At 40.3% G+C, this 20,267-nt stretch overlaps 1 protein-coding gene across 1 annotated transcript in view; it reads left to right on the top strand.

Moving 5' to 3' along the window:
* The window catches only part of CPA6 (carboxypeptidase A6), a 267,672-nt gene that overhangs the window by 99,854 nt on the left and 147,551 nt on the right, over positions 1–20,267 (top strand). Inside the window, exon 2 of the mRNA XM_058528827.1 lies at positions 5,121–5,196. Within this exon, the coding sequence (XP_058384810.1) occupies positions 5,121–5,196 (76 nt within the window). The remainder of the gene's footprint in view (positions 1–5,120; positions 5,197–20,267) is intronic.

The raw sequence follows: 20,267 nt of genomic DNA, 5'->3' as shown, positions 1-20,267 counted from the left end.
TGATCCAGCAATTCTACTTCTAGGTATTTATCCAAAGAAAATGAAAACACTAACTCAAAAAGATATGTGCAACCCCATGTTCATTGCAGCATTATTGATAATAGCAAGATATGGAAACAACTTAAGTGTCAATCAATGGATGAATAACTAAAGAAAGTGTGCTATATGTATACAGTTATGTTTTGCTTAAGGACGGGGATACATTCTGAGAAATACAACATTAGGTGATTTCATCGTGCAAACATAGTACTTACACAAACCCGGATGACATAACCTACTACAGACACAGGCTGTATGGTGCTAATCTTATGGGACCACCATCATGTGCAGTCCCTCACTGGCTGAACTGTCATTATGCAGCACAGGACTGAACGATGGAACGCTATTCAGCCGTAAAAAAGAAAATCTTGCCATTTGTGACAATGTGGATGGACCTTGCAGGCATTATGCTCACTAAGTGAAGGAAGTCAGACAGAGAAAGAGGTAGACTGTATGATCTCTCTTTTATGTGAAATCTAAAAAAAACAAAAAACAAAGCTCATAGATACAGAGAACAGATTGGTGGTTGTGGGAGATGAGAGAAGTGGGTGAATTGTGTTTTTGTTTTTAGTTTAAATAAATTGAATTTTAAAAACTTGATATTATCAACTATTAGATCTGAACATCAATAAGAATATCATATATTAAAACGTAAATAACAAAGCAGATCTAAAGAAAGAAGTACAGAATTAATAAAGATAGAGGCAGAAATTAATACAAAAATCAACATAATCGATCAATAAAAACAAAACGATTCTTTAAAAAAACGATAAAATGAACAAATCTTTGGAGAGTCTGATTAAGGAATTTTTTCAAAAAAATACAAATAACATTAGGACATAGAAAGGGAACAAAGATACAGAGAAAGAAAAGATGTCTTAAATTATAAGATATTTTAATTAATTTTTAATTGTTTATATTAATATAATTTATATAAATAAGTGGATGGTTTTCCAGGATATGTAAATTAGCAAAATTATCTCAAAGAACCCAGAAGAAAACTGAATAGACCAATATCCATCAAAGAACTAGATATCTAACCCCCAAAGACCAAAAAAAGGAAGAATTGGTCCCACCTTGAAAAATTTTGAATGTATTCTACAAAACAATCAGAAACACAATTTCTGTGTCAAGTTGTCAAAGCATATTACAAAGATGGAAAATTTCCCAATTAATTCTATAAGGCTAGCATGGTGCTGATGCCAAAATCAAGGGTGATTCAAAATGAACATTATTTTAAGTTTATAAAAAGTTTATTTTTAAAAAAGCCTCCCTTATGAATATCGGCATAAAACTCTGAAATAAAATATTAGCATATAGCATCCAGATGTTTATTTAAAAAAGAGTGTTTGGGGGCTGGCCTGGTGGCATATTGGTTAAGTTCGCGTGTTCTGCTTCGGTGGCCTGGGGTTCACAGGTTTGGATTCCAGGCACAGACCTAAACACTGCTCATCAAGCCATGCTGTGGCAGGCATCCCACATAAAATAGAGGAAGATGGGCAGAGATGTTAGCTCAGGGCCAATCTTCCTCAGCAAGAAGAGGAAAATTGGCAGCAGATGTTAGCTCAGGGCTAATCTTCCTCACCAAAAAAAAGATAAAATAAAATAAAAACTAGTGTTTTAAAACTAAAATATTAAGTGAAAAATGGAAGCAAATTCGTATTATAAAATGCTATAAAACAAACTGTTGTGTGTGCGTGTGCAAGTGCAAAGAGGAGAACCAGGAATGAATCATGAGAAATTATTAACAATGGCTACTAGGGGAAGATGGGAGGTTTGGGGTTGGAAGAGAACTGGGAGGAGAACTTTATTATATCATATCCCCTGTAATATTATAATTTTTATAAGCATGGATTCATAAACTGCTTCTGTAACTTACAAAGAAATTTAGCATTTAATAATGGAAATAATTGTGAAAGATCATGCCAGGAACCAGAAGGAAAATCTGGAGCTTCACATCTATATCTTTCAAAAGGAGACTGGGGAGGTCTCTCAAGTTGCCCACAAAATGGAAATGTTCTTCCATAGATATCACCCAGTCAAGGCACAGCAATAAATATGGTAGGCGTCAAACTGAAATAACACAGTTTTAGAACTTTAAAATGGAAAGGCGACTGGGAGTTCATCTCTCACTCCTTCAACAAGGAAACTGAAGCCCAGACAGATTGTAAAAAGTTGGAGGTGATATTCTCTTGCCAAATTCTCTTCTCTGGGTACGTACATTCTCATTACACCTTTAATAATACCTTTAAAATTCATTAAATGTATTTAATATTGTCTCGTTCATGTGGTAGCCACTGCCCACAAGGGTTAGTAGTCAAACTTACAACTAAACTTGATGCTGGCACTATAACGACATAACCTCATGTGTCCTGTAAGGCAAGGGGACAAAATGTGAGTGTATCATGAGTGAATACATATTAATAATTACTGGGGGATTAGTTATGTTGAATATCCCACTGCCTCTATACTACATCCTTAAACTGTAAATAAAAATACCTGAGCTGTCTGTCTCCCACAACTTTGTATAGTCTCCTAAGTTAAAAATATCTGACTTAAAAACACACGTACATATGAGCAGCTGGTTGCCCAGTCATCTCTCTAACCTCAACCCATATTCAGACATTCGATTCCCTTGTTTTAATCCCAAAGGGCAGCCAAGCGGTCTTAAATTGATGTTACCACCTACTGGTTGAAAAACTGATAAATTTGAAGAAAACCTCTCATTCACCTTCTTTGATAGTTGTGCACAGCTAGTTTTTCTCTCTAAATTCTAGGAGCCACTTCACTTCCTGAAACCTTACTGTTTGGGGTAACAAATTCTTGTTCACCACTCCAAAAAACTAGCCATCAGATCTAGGGAGAGTAAGCTTTCTGTGTGGTGAAACAAATTGGGCACTTGGGGGGCATTTGGTTTTACATGCCAAATAAAGAGTTCTTGTTGGGTTTGGGTTACTGGTTAGTCTACCAATATAATTTATTAGTTTACCAGAAACATGACATTTCATGACTTTTCCTGAATAGCTTTCCTTATCCTCTGTTCTTTGATAAGTAATCAAACAGTATTCAACACATTTCTCAAGTCACCCCTCAGAATTTCCACAAGCTGGGATGAAGTGAACATTTTGTAATAAAAATGACAAAGCTGGGTTTGAGCAATCACTTTCAGAGTTAAATAATCCCAGGAGTGGTTCCCTTTTCTCCTACAATCACAGAAGAGGAACCAATTGCCAGGTTGAATTATCCATCATTTGAAAAACAAAAAACAAAAAGAAACCCCAAGATCTTCCTATGGCTGTAAAACGGCTACAGATTGCTTTCTTAGCACTCTTGAGGCGCTGACAGGGCCCCAGATGGAGGTGTTTTTCAGCAAGCTGTCAAGTGATCCATCCCTCACAAACAACCATATCACCCAGTGGAGTTGTTTTTCTCTGCCAAGCATTATATTGGGTCAGGTGTGAGAGGCTGGGATATGAAGAATGCAGGAAAAACAAAGGTCAGGGAACTGTGTATCAGAAATGAGAAAGAGAAAAGATGTAATTATGTTTAAACTCCAAAGGTCATACTTGGAGTTGTTTTACGGTGACTTGAGTTTTTCCTTCCCTCTACTTTCTTTTATTCTTTTCAGAAAAATGGTCTTCATGACACTGATACTGAGAGGTGGTTTTGTGTGATTTTGAGGAAACTAAAGCTCCAAAGCCATGTTAGGGTGGAGTGTCTAAAGCAGACTAAATTACCCTCAGCAAGCCAAGGGCCATGTAATTCATAGTCCTAAAGAGGGTATAACAAGATCATTAACAAAGCTTAAGTGGTTGGAAATGAACACACCGACAGCCCTAAAGAATCACTGTCCAACAAATCTGGAGGTCCCCCCTGGGATCTAAAGCCCTCCATATGAATCTTACCTAGCCTTGGAAACTGCCTCATCTAAGTAGTAAAACCATGGAAAAGCATGCAAATTCCACCCTTATGTCGGTACCTCTTTGAGGCTGGACAGATAAGTTTTAGGTGAACTGCTAGAGTTTTTGTTTTGTGCTTTATATATATGGTACTAATGATATTCTACTTTATCCTCAGTCATTGTAAAATGCCATAGAAGGTTAAGAAAAACATTCATTCCTGTTATACTTTATTTAGTTTTTCCTTACATTCCCCTCTGGAAACCAATTATTCTCAATGATCTCCTTTATACCAATGCATTAATAAATATTTAATAAGTATCTACTCTATGCAAGATATATAGAACAATTGTGATTATTATATACTGGAGCTGTGCTTCCCAACCTGTCCTCATCGCAACATAACTAGAAAATGATAATACATGTTTGGCACTCCTTGGGGGAGAGGTAACCACCACAGAGAACTCTGGTGGATAGTTTGATGCCTCGAGTCTCCTCAGGCAATTCAGAATCTTTACTGAAAGACCCTTATGGAGTGTTCAAATATAATTTCAACTGTGGCAACATTTTAATAGCTGTAAAAACTGATTCTAAATCTTTATTACTTTAAAAATTTTGCAGCCATCAGTATCTCATGGCACACCTGTAAACAATTCATGGCCCTCCAATTTGGCCCCACATGCCAGTTGGGAAGCTCTGTAGTAGAGAAATAAGATGCCCCATAGAGATGGACTTATCTTTACTGTTCTTCGTGTGGGAAGAATCCAAACCAGAACTGTTCCACAGTGTGTGGAGTTCATGTGTCGTCTCATTGAAAGTCACATTCTTTTCAGCATTGTTTGTTTCCGTCATTAGGAATTTTCTTTCTTGGTATCTGCTCTGAGCTATTCATGAAAGTTCTTGTCTCTGTTGCCACTATTCCTGTGTTTTTGGCATCTCTCTGTTTACGTGTGAGTTTGTAATCTTCAAAAGCTGTTGAAAAAAACAAATAGTTTTAAGATAGGGAAAAAAAGACCAAAGCAATCAGAGCAGAACAAGAACTGGATAAAATACATGCCGGCCAGTCCACAGTTCTGCTATTTTTCTTAAATGTGGAGGCAGTTTTTTAAAAGGTAAAAAGATAGAGATGGCTAAATCTTTATTTTTGAAAGGTAAAATCACCATTTTTTTCCTTTCTTATAGTGATAAGGTGATAAGACTTTATCCCATTACAGAAGAGGAAGCGTATGCACTGAAGAAAATATACCACCAACTCAAGGTAATAGAATGTCCACTCACTTACCATTGTCCTTATAATGTGTTTACAGGGCTTTGCTGACTGGAGTCGAATAATTGAAATTAATTAGCCAAGGGCAGAAAATGCTAACTTGAAAGAGCTTTTAATGGATAGTTAAGGTTACTCAAAATATTATTATATATCTGACCCATTTTCTATTTTCTAGTTCATTTATTTTCCATCTCCTTTGTAAGCTTCATAAGAGAGCTTATCTATTTTTGTTCATTGCTATATTCTCAGTGAGAGTCTAGAATATCCTAGAAGCTCAGTAAATGATTTTTTTAATGAATGAGTGAATTTAGTTTATAATTTTCCAGAGGTTCACTTTGCCTTCTTGAAATCTTCCTACAGATCATCTAGACATTTTCCTTCTAATTAAAACTTCAAGTAGAAGTGAGTTGAGGAAAAATAAAAGCTAGAAATTCAAGTTAATTCATTTTGCTATGTTTCAGTGGGTCTGATAAGAGAATTTTGTTGGCAAAGGTTAAAGGGCTCTGATTATTCAATCTTTGCTGAATTTTATGGATTTTAGAGTTAGAGAGTTTTTCATCTCCCCATTACTGCGTATAATTGAGTGTTAGCTTTAGCTAAAGAGTTGTGATGAGGAGTGTGGTGATGGGCTTTCTTTCATGCCTACCAAGAACAGAAGCAAACCCATAAAATATGCAGTGGTTTAGCTTCATTTTAATGGATGGCAAAGCAGATTATAAAGGAGGCCTCATTAATCTTCAGTGTGGGCTAGAAAAACATGTGTCCTCAATGACTGAAGTACAGTCCTACCTGGAGAAGGTGTTAGGGGGGTGAGGGAGGAGGGACAGACTTAGTGCCTTCTGGAGATATCTGTAATTATCAAACTTTTGGTCTTTTATTTTTGGTTTGATTTTTCTCTTTGACATCTTCCCTTCAAATATTAAGTCTATTTGCAAATGAAGTTTTGAACTCTTAGTTTATTGATTTCCTTTCTTCCTCCTCATTCCTAGCCGCTGTGTATGCACTGTCTAGTTTAAGTTTGGTGTCATCACAAGGGCCTGGGGTGAGGATGCAGGAGCTCATCCTCAAATTGTTATGACCAGCAGAGAGACTGTGCTCACCGGGCATTTCCTAAACCTCCTCTCCTCCGCAAAGGAATCTCTGCTTCTGGATACTGACATTAACTTCTTCTAGTCATGTATGATCATCAACCCCATTATAGCCTTTTCAGCAACAATATCTGAACACTATCTGAACAGTCCACCAGGGACTCAAAAGTTGCAAAGAAGCAAAGCAAGTTTCAAGTAGAAGTTTCTGTCTCCATTGATGCCACTTTACACCTTGGAGTCTACTATTTCAGGGAACAAATATTATGAACCAAATATTGGAAAAAATGATTTGTGAAAGGAGTTTTTCCCAATTTGTGAATCTATTTACATGCTATGCCTTACAAAGTTAAGAAATAAGATTCCCTAGTTGTATATGTGATGATCACCTACCATTATCAAAAGCAAGAAAATTACATTAGTGAGGACTGTGAGGGTTACTTATAAACTCTTGTAAATCATAGCGGATGGAACTAAAAGATGTTGAGCACAGTAAGACTGTGGACACTGATGACAACACGTTTATATGGTGCCCTTTTTTGTACACAAAGAAAATCATTTCTCCATGTTATTTTCATTTAGTCCTTAAGAAAGGTCATAAGCTGGGGGAGGAAATGGTTTGGATGTGAAGGAGCTTAGAAGACAACAGAAAAGGGAGGAAAAGGGGGCTGGTGAGGAAGAAGGCAGCAGAGTGAGAGGGAAAAAAGGGAGCTAATACAGACGGTGCCCAACTTAGTGATGGTTTGGCTCACAATCTCTTGACTTTACCATGGTGTGAAAGCAATATGCATTCAGTAGAAACTGTGCTCAGAATTTTGCATTTTGATCTTTTCCCAGGCTAGTGGTATGCTCTCTGGTGATGCTGGGCAGCGGCAGCAAGCCGCAGCTTGCAGTCAGCCACACAATCACGATGGTGAACAACCGCAACCCTTATAACCATTCTGCACCCATATAGCCATTCTGGTTTCACTTGCAGTACAGTATTCAATAAATTATGTGAGATATTCAACACTTCATTATAAAATAGGCTTTGTGTTGGATGATTTTGTCCAACTGTAGGCTAATGTAAGTGTTCTGAGCACATTTAAGGGAGGCTAGGCTGAGCTCTGATGTTCAGTAGGTTAGGAGTACTAAATGCATTTTCAACTTATGATATTTTCAACTTACAATGGGTTAATCAGGGTGTAACTCCATCGTAAGTCAAGGAAGATCTGTATTAGAATGTTGACAATGCTGTATTGATTCCATCCGCAGAAAATTACCTCCAGCCCCGCTTAGTCACTGTGTGCTGGTCACAGTGCTAAGTGCTTTCTATAAATTGCCTCATTTTAACAACTTTATGAGGTGGGGACTTTTATTATTGCTGGGACTTTTATTATTGCTATTTTACAGATGAAGAAACTGAGAGAGACAGACAGAGATTAAGTAACTTGCTCCAGGTCCCAGTGAGGAATTGGAACACAGAGCTAGAGAGTGCCACGCCCTCTAGAACCCAGGGAAGTCCTGCTACTTGCCTCTGGTCTCTTGACTCTGATCATCTTCACAGTGGAGAGGATTACGGCCGAGTTTGCTGGGCAGTGGAGCCTTGACTCAATATGAGCATTCTCATGCTCTCATTTACTTTATTCCTTGAGTCATCAACACCATCCCCAGGTTCAGTGATTTGTGGAACCTATTTAGCCTGTAGTCCTGCTCACAGCTATGATTTATTATAGCAAAAGGACACAAAGCAAAATCAGCAAAGAGAAAAGACACATGGGGTAAAGCCCAGGAGGAAACAGGCAGAAGCTTCCAAGAAATGGAGTCACACAGGACATCCTTAACTCACCCAGCAACGAGCTGTGATAGCACATGTGAAATTGTCCACGGGGGAAGTTCATTATAGACTTAGTGCCCAGGGTCTTTATTGGGGCCTAGTCATCTAGGCCCCCTCTGCCTGACACATACCAAAATTCCAGACTCCCAGCAGGAGAGCAGATGTTCAGCATGAACTATGTCATCAGCACAAACAGTTTAGGCACAGGGAGCCGCTCTTCTCAGTTAGGGTGATGGGAACCCCTTCCGAAACCCAAGTTCCCAGAGGCCAGCCAAGGGCCAGTACTGCAAGCAGTCCTCTCTAAGGATAGCAGCTTCAGGCCTGCTACTTAACTCTTTTCTGCACATTTCTTCATTTCCTTTCACTAAAGAAATCATTTTGTTGAGCTGAAGTTTGAGGCATTGAGCTTACATAAATTTCTATCTAAAAGCATCATGTTAACTTGATGTCATTTTAAATTCAAATGATTTCATCCACTCACACTACTGAAAGCAGCTATTCTGGCCAGGCAGAGAAAGCAGCATGCAGAGAAGAAAGAATATGGCTGTCTGTCATCTTTTGCCCTGTGGAGCTGATGGGACAAAATTGGGGCCATTGTTAACAGCTCCTGGCACACCCTGCTCATTGCCTCCAAGGGCAAGGAGAGAGGTTTGCCAGGAAGCTTTTAGTTGCCTTCTTTCCTAAAGCACAGTATGGCAGGCAGAATTCTAACGTGGCCCCAAGATTTCTGCCCCCTGGTGTACACACCCTGCATAATCTCTCCTCTGAGTGTGAGCGGAGCCTGTGTACATGATGGACTAGTCATTCCCTTGATGGGGCAGAAAGGAGATTACCTGGGGTGGGCCTGAGCTAATCAAAAGTGAGCCCTTTAAAAGCAGAGAGTTTTCTCCAGCTGTTCACAGATGAAGAAGTCAAAGACGTGCTCCCGATGGTCTCAAAGAAGAATCAAACTGCTCTGTGGTGAACTGTTCATGGGAGCCACATGATAAGAAATGCTAGTGGCCTCTAGGAGGTGAGAGCCATCCCCAGCTGATAGGCAGCAAGGAAATGGAGATGTCAGTCTTACAACCACAAGCAAGTGAATTCTGCCACAACTATATGCACTTGGAAGACGACCCTGAGGGCCAGATGAAATCACAGCCCAGGTGGCACCTTGATTTCAGCCCAGTGAGACCCTGAAAAGAAAGGCCAGCCAGCTGTGCCTAAACTTTTGATGTACAGAACTGTGAGATGATAAATGGCTGCTGAGTTAGTGGTAATTTGCTCTGCAGCAATAGAAAACTAGTACACACGGTAAGGTAACAACCCTACATCTTGGCCTTGGATGACTCTTATGTTTAATAGAATGTATAAATGCTTTAATGATTTCACTGGCTATAACCAAGCATCTTTGGAAAAGTGAAAAGTGATTGGACTACATGCTTAGGCTATAAATTCACAACGTCTTATCTGAAACATGAACAAATGCAAAATGTATGTACAAAGCTGAATGGAATCTGAGAAGGTACGGGCGAAGCATAGCTAATTAGACATAGAACTGCTGTTACAAAGCCGGTTACTTTCCTAATTAAATTTTATGGTTTTGCTGAAGAATTAAAACAAGAAAGTTAAACAGAAAACCATGCCTCCAGAGAACTGGATTGAGAAAGCACCAATCAATTAAACTGTTAATTAAGAGTATAGCTATGGTTTAAATAAAGTGACGGAAGGTGGACAGATTGCAGGTGAGAGTCTGAACACCACGTTCTGCCTACATTTCTTCAAAAATTCTTTGTGCTCTGAACGAATAGAAACGGCTTTGTGTAAGATCACAATCAAACTTTCTGTTATAAAATTTGACACGTCCTTGTTGCAAGAAAAATTAATTATGCTTCTGTTTCCAGTTTTCTCATCAGAGAGCTATAGGATAAAAAAACTGTCCTGTCTCCAAAAGTTTTCCATTTTTTCAAACTAAAACACAGCCTCAAAGATATCAGATGGCTTGTCGGGTGTCACTGAGTGACATATTAAGAGTCATAAAATTCCATGGGGAAAAACTGCCCTTCATATGAGGAAGACTTCACTCCTCCTTGGCTCGTATGTGAAGTTCCCTGCTGCCTTTCCCAGGTGTGACTCTCCCTCCTCAGCGTTGTGCTGTAGTGGGCTGCTCTCTTCCCTAATCCTCCTTGGTGCACTCCCAAGTCATACAGCTTGACCTACAGGAGCTTTGGAACACCTGTGGTCCCTAGGCGCTTACAAGCTCAAACATCCAACTGGCCAGTTTGATTGACTGAGAAACTTGTGAGGAAGAAGATGGGTGACAGATCAGGCTGTGGGAGTTATTTCTTCCCAGTTTCATTAGAAACTGATTGTGCCATTACAGGATCTCTTAATCGTGGCTGCCATGGGCAGAATTCTATGATGGTCCTCAAGATTCTTAGCCCTGATATATGCACACCTGCCAGGCATTCCATCAAACTCTAATCTAGGTACTTCTGTAAGAGGATTTTGCAGACATAAGTAGGGTCCCAAATCAGTTGAGCTTAAAATAGGGAGATTATCCGGGTGGACTTGACCTAATAAGGTGAGCCCTTTAAAAATAGTGTTTTCCCCAGCTGGTTGCAAAAGAGGATGTCAGAGAGATGCACTCCTGCTGGCCTGGAGGAAATCCAACGTCCATTTGAGAACTGCCACATAGCAAGACATTGCAGGAGGCCTCTAGCTGCTGAGAGCTGTCCCTCGTTTGACAAAAAGGAAAGCAGGGACCGTAGTCCTACAACCACAGGGAAACAAGTTTTACCAGCGACCAGTGAGACTGTAAGAGGATCCTGAATCTCAGATGAGACCTCAGCCTTAGCTGACACCTTGATTTCAGCCCTGTGACACCCTGAGCAGAAAATCAAGCCACTTTTGACCAACAGAAATGGTGAACTAATAAAACTGAGCTGCTAAATTTGTGGTAATTTAGCAATAAAAGTTAATACAATAACCTTAAACAGCTAGTGACTTGGTGAGATAACTGAAGATAAACAGAAGCATTATGAATGATATTGAAAGATAAAAGTGAGGAAGAAACCAGAACTTTAATCTGTCAATATGTTTGGGGCAGGAAATAGCATTTCCATTTTTTTGCTAAAGGCTTTGTAAAGTAATGAGGCAACATGACTTTCGCTTTTTCTGGCATGATTTTTGAAAGAGAAAAAACTCTTTAAAATCCAGGCAGATGTCCAAATGCAGTTATAGATTAAACTTCAGGAATATAAATTTCAGACATGGAATGCAGTTTTCTCCCTCTGCGTGGTTATTGGTAATTAGTATACTCAATAACAAAAACATATTAAGAGAAACAATACAATATATGGAAAAAACAAGAACACATTAGAAACATTCTTTCGAAAGTAAAAAGCCCTTTCAAAAGGTATTATGATGATGACTATCCCAGTGAGCCTTTATTTAATTTACTCAACTAGGTCGACAATGTGATCTTGGGCTAGTACCACAGTATTTTCAGTTGAGCGCATTTCCTTTTTGTTTGTAAGACTTTCCAGTTTTCATGTTTTCACAACCTGTTTTGAGACTAGTTTTTAAACTTTAAAAGTAGTTGGATGATAGTAACTGCCATTCCTAAAGCACTTATAACTGGATGGTTTGAGAGGTCGGGTCCAGCACAGTCTGCCATAGAAGGTGATCTTAGCTGGGATCATTCATGCATCTGCCATCACCTGTCACTGCCCCACTCTCATGTCTGGTGGTTGGCAGGCTGTGGGCAGGGATGACAGCACAATTGGACCACATGTCTCTCAGCATCTAGCTGGCTGGCCTGGGTTTATTTACTTGGGAGTCCAAGAGTAAGAGAGAGCAAATTGACAAAGCTCCTTGAACCAAAGCTTGAAACAGATAACATCACCTCTGCCACATTCTACCAGCCAAAGGAAGTCTCAGGGCCAGCCCAGATTCAAGGAGTGGAAAAACAGGCTCCAATTCTTGATGACGTGACTGCAAGCTGTGAATATAGACATGAGAAAAATCTGTGGGCATTTTTATGTCCACCCTACTCCCTATTTCCCACCCCCTCAGCTCCCCACCCCCACCCATCCTTTCCAGTCTGTCACCAGATCCAAGGTGGAAGACGGCAGCTACATAACTTCTCTAATTCTCACTGCCACTTTAGTTCTGGCCCCAATCATCTTCAGCCTGCATTGCACCAGTTTCCCAAATTGCCTCTGTCCCTCATATACGACTCCTATTTGTCCTCCATACTGTAGCCAAGGTGATCTTTCTGAAATGAAAAACTGACCATGTCACATCTCTACTTAAAACCTAAGTGTCCTCCACTGTCAAGAGCAGTAACTCCCAGCCCAGACCACACACTGAATCACCTAGGAAGCTGATATCTGGCCCCACTGCCGGAGATTCTTTTTTTGTTTTTTAATTTTTTGTTTATTGCAGTAACATTGGTTTATAATATTGTATAAATTTCAGGTGTACATCATTATACTTCTATTTCTGCACAGATTACATCATGTTCACCACCCACATACTAATTACAACCCATCACCACACACATGTGCCGAATTATCCCTTTCGCCCTCCTCCCTCCTCCCTTTCCCTCTGGTAACCACCAATCCAATCTCTGTCTCTATGTGTTTGTTTATTGTTGTTATTATCTACTACTTAATGAAGGAAATCATACAGTATTTGACCTTCTCCCTCTGACTTATTTCACTTTACATAATACCCTCAATGTCCATCCATGTTGTCACAAATGGCTGGATTTCATCATTTCTTATGGCTGAGTAGTATTCCGTTGTGTATATATACCACATCTTCTTTATCCATTCATCCCTTGATGGGCACTTAGGTTGCTTCCAAGTCTTGGCTATTGTGAATAACGCTACAATGAACACAGGGGTGCATGTATTTTTATACATTGGTGTTTTCAAGTTCTTTGGATAAATACCGAGCAGTGGAATAGCTGGATCATATGGTAGTTCTATCCTTGATTTTTTGAGGAATCTCCATACTGTTTTCCATAGTGGCTGCACCAGTTTGCACTCCCACCAGCAGTGTATGAGAGTTCCCTTCTCTCCACATCCTCTCCAACACATGTTGTTTCCTGTCTTGTTAATTATAGCCATTCTGACGGGCATGAGGTGATATCTCATTGTAGTTTTGATTTGCATTTCCCTGATAGTTAATGATTTTGAACATCTTTTCATGTGTCTGCTGGCCATCTGTATATCTTCTTTGGAGAAATGTCTGTTCAGGTCTTTTGCCCATTTTTTAATTGGGTTGGTAGTTTTTTTGTTGTTGAGATGCATGTGTTCTTTATATATTTTGGAGATTAACCCCTTATCAGATATATGGTTTGCAAATATCTTCTCCCAATTGTTAGGTTGTCTTTTTGTTTTGTTGATGGTTTCCTTTGCTGTGCAGAAGCTTTTTAGTTTGATGTAGTCCCATTTGTTTATTTTTTCTATTGTTTCTCTTGCCTGGTCAGACATGGTGCTTGAAAATATGTTGCTAAGACTGATGTCGTACTGCCTATGTTTTCTTCTAGAAGTTTCATAGTTTCAGGTCTTACATTCAAGTCTTTAATCCATTTTGAGTTAATTTTTGTGTATGGTATAAGGTAAGGGTCTACTTTCATTTTTTTGCATGTGGCTGTCCAGTTTTCCCAGCACCACTTGTTGAAGAGACTTGCCTTTCTCCATTGTATGTTCTTGGCTCCTTTGTTGAAAATTAGCTGTCCATAGATGTGTGGGTTTATTTCTGGGCTCTCGATTCTACTCCATTGATCTGTGTGTCTCTTTTTGTGCCAGTACCATGCTGTTTTGGTTACTATAGCTTTGTAGTATATTTTGAAATCAGGGAGTGTGATTTGTTCTTTTGTTTTGTTCTTTTTTCTCAGGATTCCTTTGGCTATTCGGGTCTTTTCTTGTTCCATCTCATGTAACTTTAAGATTTTGCTTTGGGTGCTGACTAACTCAATGAATACAATAATGCTAATTACAAGAACTATTTTAGTTTGAAAATCAGAGCTAACATGTTCTGCCTAGGAGTCAATTTGTTGCTTTGTATAGTCAAAAATGTCTGTATTTCTTTAAGCCTCTGACATACTTGAGTAACAAATCCATTCCTTTCTTGTAACCTGAAAACAGCTACTAGGGATGCCTATATGGCAATTCTTTGTGCCCTAAAAAAATTCAGAGCAGCTTTTGCATATTCATCAGACACAACCACAAAGACTTTGCTTGATTAAAGAAGTTTCCTGTTTTCTACCATCTTGTTTTTCTAGCTGTTGTGATTAAAATTCCCATGGTCCCACAGACATGTTCTTAGATCTTTTCCTGATAATTGCATTTGCTTTGAGGCTATCTGATCATGAGTGTTATTTTATTCTCTCACATTTCAGTCACATTTTGAAAATGGACCGTGATCTGGGCTAAGAATCAGCATCATATTCTTAAGAAGAAAGGAGAAGATAGAGAGCATGAAACATAATCTAGCAGGGGAAAAAAATTGACCCAGTGTGGGGATTGCTGATCTTTGAGAAGTTGCATCACACGTGTTGATTGTTCATCCCCTTAGAGAAATGATGTTGGGAGCAGAGGCAGGAGATGCCTCTGTGTTAGAGGACCAGGCTAAGCCTTTTTGTGAAAGTGTGATGGATAATATACTGAGGGAGCAAGCCCTGGGCTGTCAGGCAAGGAGTGAATAGACGGAGGATAAACAATGGAAGAGCAGGATATATTCTTCTCTCATTCAACAGTCCCACCCCTCCCTGTCCTAAAACTCCAGCCTCCATACCCAGAGCCAGGCTTAGAGTAGACAGCCCACTCATTTAGTCAACAGATTGTATTGAGCAACAAGATCAGTCAAGATCCCATCAGGAGACAGAAACCACACCAATAATTTGAACAGAAAAATTTTAATATAAAGCAGTATTAACTGGTAAATGGTAACTAACCCTAAAAAGTATTAAGAGAGGAAATTCAAATATAGAGAGCAACTACTGCCCCTAGGAATAAGAAAGAGTTCCCAGGAAGTGACTGAGAACTCGACAGAGGCTCTTTTACTGCCCTCGACTCCAAGGCTGAGGTTCAGGCCTCCTTGGAGTCAGTGGCCCAATGAGTGGTGGAGAAATTCGCTAGGGTGCCAGCAGGCTGGAGCTGGTGTAGAGGAAGCTGCTTGCTGTGGTGTCAGAAAAACTTGCCAGAGAGTAAGTGTAACTGGGACTCCCACATGCCACCAAAAGCCATGCCATAGGAGGGAAGAAAGCACACTGGAGCCAGGAAAAGAAGCTCCTTCCTCTGTTCTCTCTTTAGTGTCTCTTTAAAGCCCCCTCTTGACAAAGCCTAACATTGACCAGCTATCAAGGGAAAATGTTTACAGGGTCCGGCTCGAGTATCAGAAAGCAGAACAAAAAGAGAGTGGATTTGAAGTTGAGAGGCAATAACTGAAATCCCAGGGATATGGTGGTTAACAAGAGAAATTAAGGCCCTTGTGCTCACTAACCCTGCCACCTAAAGAGGAATATAGGCCACAGCAAGGGGTAGGTGTTAAGGGATAACACAAAATCCCTCTCGCCACCCAAAAAAAAGAGAAATAAGCAATTTAACAGTTATTATACATTTACTATGTGCTAAGGACTCTGCTAACTACCAAATACTTATATTATCTCATGTCATCTCTATAATTTACAGAGAGGGTGGAATTATTATCCCAGTTTTATAGGTGAAAAACTAAAATGTTCTGTTTCCTATTCCAGGGAAGATTTTTCCAACTTAAGCAGTTCCTTTGTTTTACCTGAAATCTTTATCAGGTTTAAATAGACTTTTGCGGAGATTATTTGGTGGCCAGCTGAGAGTAAGAAAGGACACTGAGAAATGCAGATGTCCTGAGGTGGGGAGTCTGATGGAGGGAGCTGGGAACTTGCCACAGGCCAACACGGCTCACTTCACAATTTTGTCCAAAAGTGGAATGGGCCCCAGGCAGTCAGTCAACTCTTCTGCGACCTCCAGCAACACGTCCTGCCTTTTTATTTCTTAATAATGTGTTTAAACCATTTAAGTATGTTTTATCTTAGTATATTTAAATAATTGACAGCAAATATTTTCTCATATAAATATGTGAAGAATGAAGGAGGTGCTCAGAGAGTGGGAGAGAAATTGCAGTGATGAGCATGATATTTCTATTTTTACAAATCTAAGGTGGACTCTAATTATCACAGTTCTTATTGTTTATCATATGTATTTGAAAAAATATTGGGGAAAACAGTTTACAGATTATTAAAAAACAACAACAACAACATTGATTTTGGAATAGCAAAATCTCTTAGGGTCATCTAATTTCTTTCTGGGGCATAGGAGCCCTTTATTGGTCAAGAGATCAATTGATCAAGGTTGATCAAGATAAATGATATATACTAAATGTTGGCTTTCACAGAACTTAAGATATTGCCTAGAGTAATTTATTCCTTAATAAGTTGTACAAATAAGGTCTATATCATACAACCATAAATGGATTCAATCGTAGATGAAGAATATAGAGACATAAGCCATAAAAGTTAATTCTCTGACCAGTAATATTTAGCCTTTTCTCTTCATCAAACCTACAAATAATGGTCTCTAGGGAATGTCCATGAAGCCAGAAGATGGCATCAACGGATAAGGAGGGAACAGTTATTTGAGGGAGTTATAATCAGAATTCCAGGTAATTTTAATAAAACAATAGAACGTTCAGAAAACAGAAGGTTCAGAAATTAAAGTTATCTTAAGGACAAATGCAGAGTAACGCTTGCAAATTTTTAGACTATAATACATGCCAAAGGGAAAATCATAGATCATAGTGAAATGTGAGCTTATAAACAAGCAGTGTAGAGTTACACATCTCTAAGTTGGTGTGCTTGTCGGGGTGTAAGGACTCTGGGCTTTCAGAGATTCCTGGAGTGACCTTTGTATGGCACGCTTAGTTAGTTGTGCAGCAGAATTCTGTCTTCTCTTCTTCCTGGCACTGTGCTTCCAACCTCCCTCGCGGTTAGTTAGGTATAGCCATATGACTAGCCAATGGAGCATAGCCAATGGAACGTACACAAAAGTGATGTGGGCCATTTCTGGGCCAAGACTTTAAAGAAAGGAAGTTCTCTCTCCACGCCATCTTTCCTCTTCTGCTGCCTAGATGACAGTAATAACAGGGCCCAGGAGGATGGAGGAGCTGTGACATGGAAAATTTCTGGGTCCCTGAATCACCACATAGAGGAAAGCTGCCCACCCACAAGAGATGCTCACCTTTGTCACGTGACCAAAGAATAAACTTCTCTTATATTAGTGTCATTATATTGTATTTGAGCATTGTAGGGAAGGAAAAATAATTTTCCCTATATCCTTCTAAGTTCTTAGCTGAGACCCCTGCAATGAAAAAACAGATTAACATGAGAAAAACAAATCGAAGTCTATTAACACATATGCATGGGAGATACTCAGGGAAAAGTGAGTAACCCCCAAGGGGGCTTAGAATTCAGACTTAAATACCATCTAAATAGAGAAAGGCAGAGGGGATGTATGCCTCTTAGGGGAGAGTGAAGGATTTTTAGGAAAGATGAATGGGCCCTTAGAAGAATAGAGGGGAGGTGTGATAGTTTGTGACAAAGTTTGTCTGGGTGTGGTATCAATTTCTGGTCTCCTCTCCTGTGATGAGTCGATCTTCCCTGGTTGATAAAACTCCTGGGGAGGGGATTTATGACAATTGAGTTCATTTCAGAGGATCTGTTTTTAGGCAGATAAGGGCAGTAAAGACAAAACTTCTCCTTGCATTTGCTGTTTTTCAAGTGCCCACAGCTCAAAATCATCAATATACCAAAGTAGCATATTTTGAGGTAGCATGTCCTGAACCCCGACAGCCATATTTTGGGGTGGCATATTCTGCTCCCCTCCAGCATCATCACAAATAATACATCAGATGGTACAGGAGAGCGCTGCCTTAACAAAAACAAAAAGATATGGCATTAGCTCAGCAATTGGGCAGTAGATGGAAGGAACGTAGGTATCACGATCTGGAAAGAAAGAGACCAGTGAGGGCCGGCCCCGTGGCTTAGCGGTCAAGTGCGCGTGCTCCGCTACTGGCAGCCCGGGTTCGGATCCCGGGCGCTCACCGACGCACCGCTTCTCCGGCCATGCTGAGGCGGCATCCCACATACAGCAACTAGAAGGATGTGCAACTATGACATACAACTATCTACTGGGGCTTTGGGTAAAAAAAGGAGGAGGATTGGCAACAGATGTTAGCTCAGAGCTGGTCTTCCTCAGCAAAAAGAGGAGGATTAGCATGGATGTTAGCTCAGGGCTGATCTTCCTCACAAAAAAAAAGAAAGAGACCAGTGTTATGTAGTAACGTAACATTTGGTAAAAGTATCAGCTGACCAAGGAAAGCAAAGTGCCTGTTGATCCTATAGTCCTAAGGGAACTAGTTGCAAACACCCAGAATGTTAGCACGTGTTGATTCCTCTCCCTGCTTACAGAAAGATGTTATAAGAAAGAGCTGAGTTCAGGCAGGAATTGACCAGTTTACAAGCAGAAATGAAAAGGAAGTGGGAGTATAAAAGGGTAGGAAAATCAGACTGCTCCTAGATCCTACACACAAGGAAATAAGACTGAAAAAATTTTTGAGCAAAAAACCTTAAAAAAGGTTTTAAGATTTCTTAGGTTCATAAAGTGACCTCGATTAAGGGAGTTACTTTTCTACCTTTCCACTCAAACCTACTGTTTCAAATGCCCTCAAAGTGGCTTCCATTAATTTGGAGAGAGGGGGCAGTGTGTGTGGGCCAGGAAACAAAAAATTATAATAAAACAGATTTGAGAATTACATCTAAGAAAAAACTTAGGATGTGGTTGCTGTCAAATGAAACTTAATGAAAGAAAATACACCAGAAGCCTACCTAGTTTCTGAGAGATGGCCCAAAATATGACAGATGACCAAAAACAACAACAACAACAAAAACTTTGCTAGATAAAGCCTAATACAACTCTCAGGACCCCAAACTTGAACAAGCCAGAAGCAGGCTACGAAAGCTGCCTGCCTCCAAGGAGCGCATATCACCAACATCCGCTTCGAATGTGGTCAGGAAGGCCCCGTGGCTTAGTGGTTAAGTGCACGAGTTGCACTGCTGGCGGCCCGGGCCGGATCCCGGGCGCACCCCGACGCACCGCTTCTCCGGCCATGCTGAGGCCGTGTCCCACATACAGCAACTAGAAGGATGTGCAGCTATGACACACAACTATCTACTGGGGCTTTGGGGAAATAAATAAATAAATAATTAAAAAAAAAAAAATGTGGCCGGGAAGAATAATGGGCAAAGGAAAACCTCCCAGAGAGGGCTGGGGAGAACCGTGACAGGACAGGTAGTTCCAGAGAGTGGAGCCTGGGTCCAACCAAGGATCCTCCTCCACTGCCCCAGAGTGGGGAGTCTTTACCATGCCCGCCCAGATAGATGTCCTCGTTATATGGGCCAGCGATCGCACACACTCCCCATTCTTCCCTGTTCAGAAAGGAGATGTTACTGTGGATGTCCTGTCTCTGCTCCACCAGCGCACATGGGGCAAAGGAAGGTGCAGGGGGCAGTTAACCTGCCTTTTAATTTGCACGTTTCAGAGTCTAAGGAGCCACATCTGGACCTACTGAAGAAGACTGCGCTAACTGAAGGAGACTTTGGGTGGTCCCTCCCCTCAAGCAGATATCTAGTGACTAAGAGAACATTCTGACTAGTCACCAAAAATCTAATTCTTTTGGCTTATATTTCTTAGCTTCCCTTATAGGTCGGTGTTCCATCCAGTAGAGAGTAAGCAGAAATGGAGAATGCTATCTACAGATCAAGACTTTGTAGCCCCTCCTCACTCTCTTTCCCTGTCCACTGGCTGCACCAGGACAATGACAAGGCCTTAGTGCATAGTGGAGCCACAAGGTGAATGGAGCCCGGTCCCTAAATCGCCACATGACGGAAAGCCACTCACCAGCGAGGAGCAGCTGTCTCAGAAAAGAGGGAAAACTTTTGAGTTTGAGCAAGTCTATGGTCTGGGTCTATTTGTTGCTGTACTTAGTGTTACTCTGAAAGAACTAGAAGCTCTAAAACTGACCCTATCTCTGGGACTCCTAGCCATAATAAGCTTTGTGGAATCCACTGAATA

Source organism: Diceros bicornis, chromosome 33 (genome assembly GCF_020826845.1).
Source record: "Diceros bicornis minor isolate mBicDic1 chromosome 33, mDicBic1.mat.cur, whole genome shotgun sequence".
Taxonomy (NCBI): Eukaryota; Metazoa; Chordata; class Mammalia; order Perissodactyla; family Rhinocerotidae; genus Diceros; species Diceros bicornis.
This window is presented reverse-complemented; position numbering and strand designations above follow the sequence as displayed.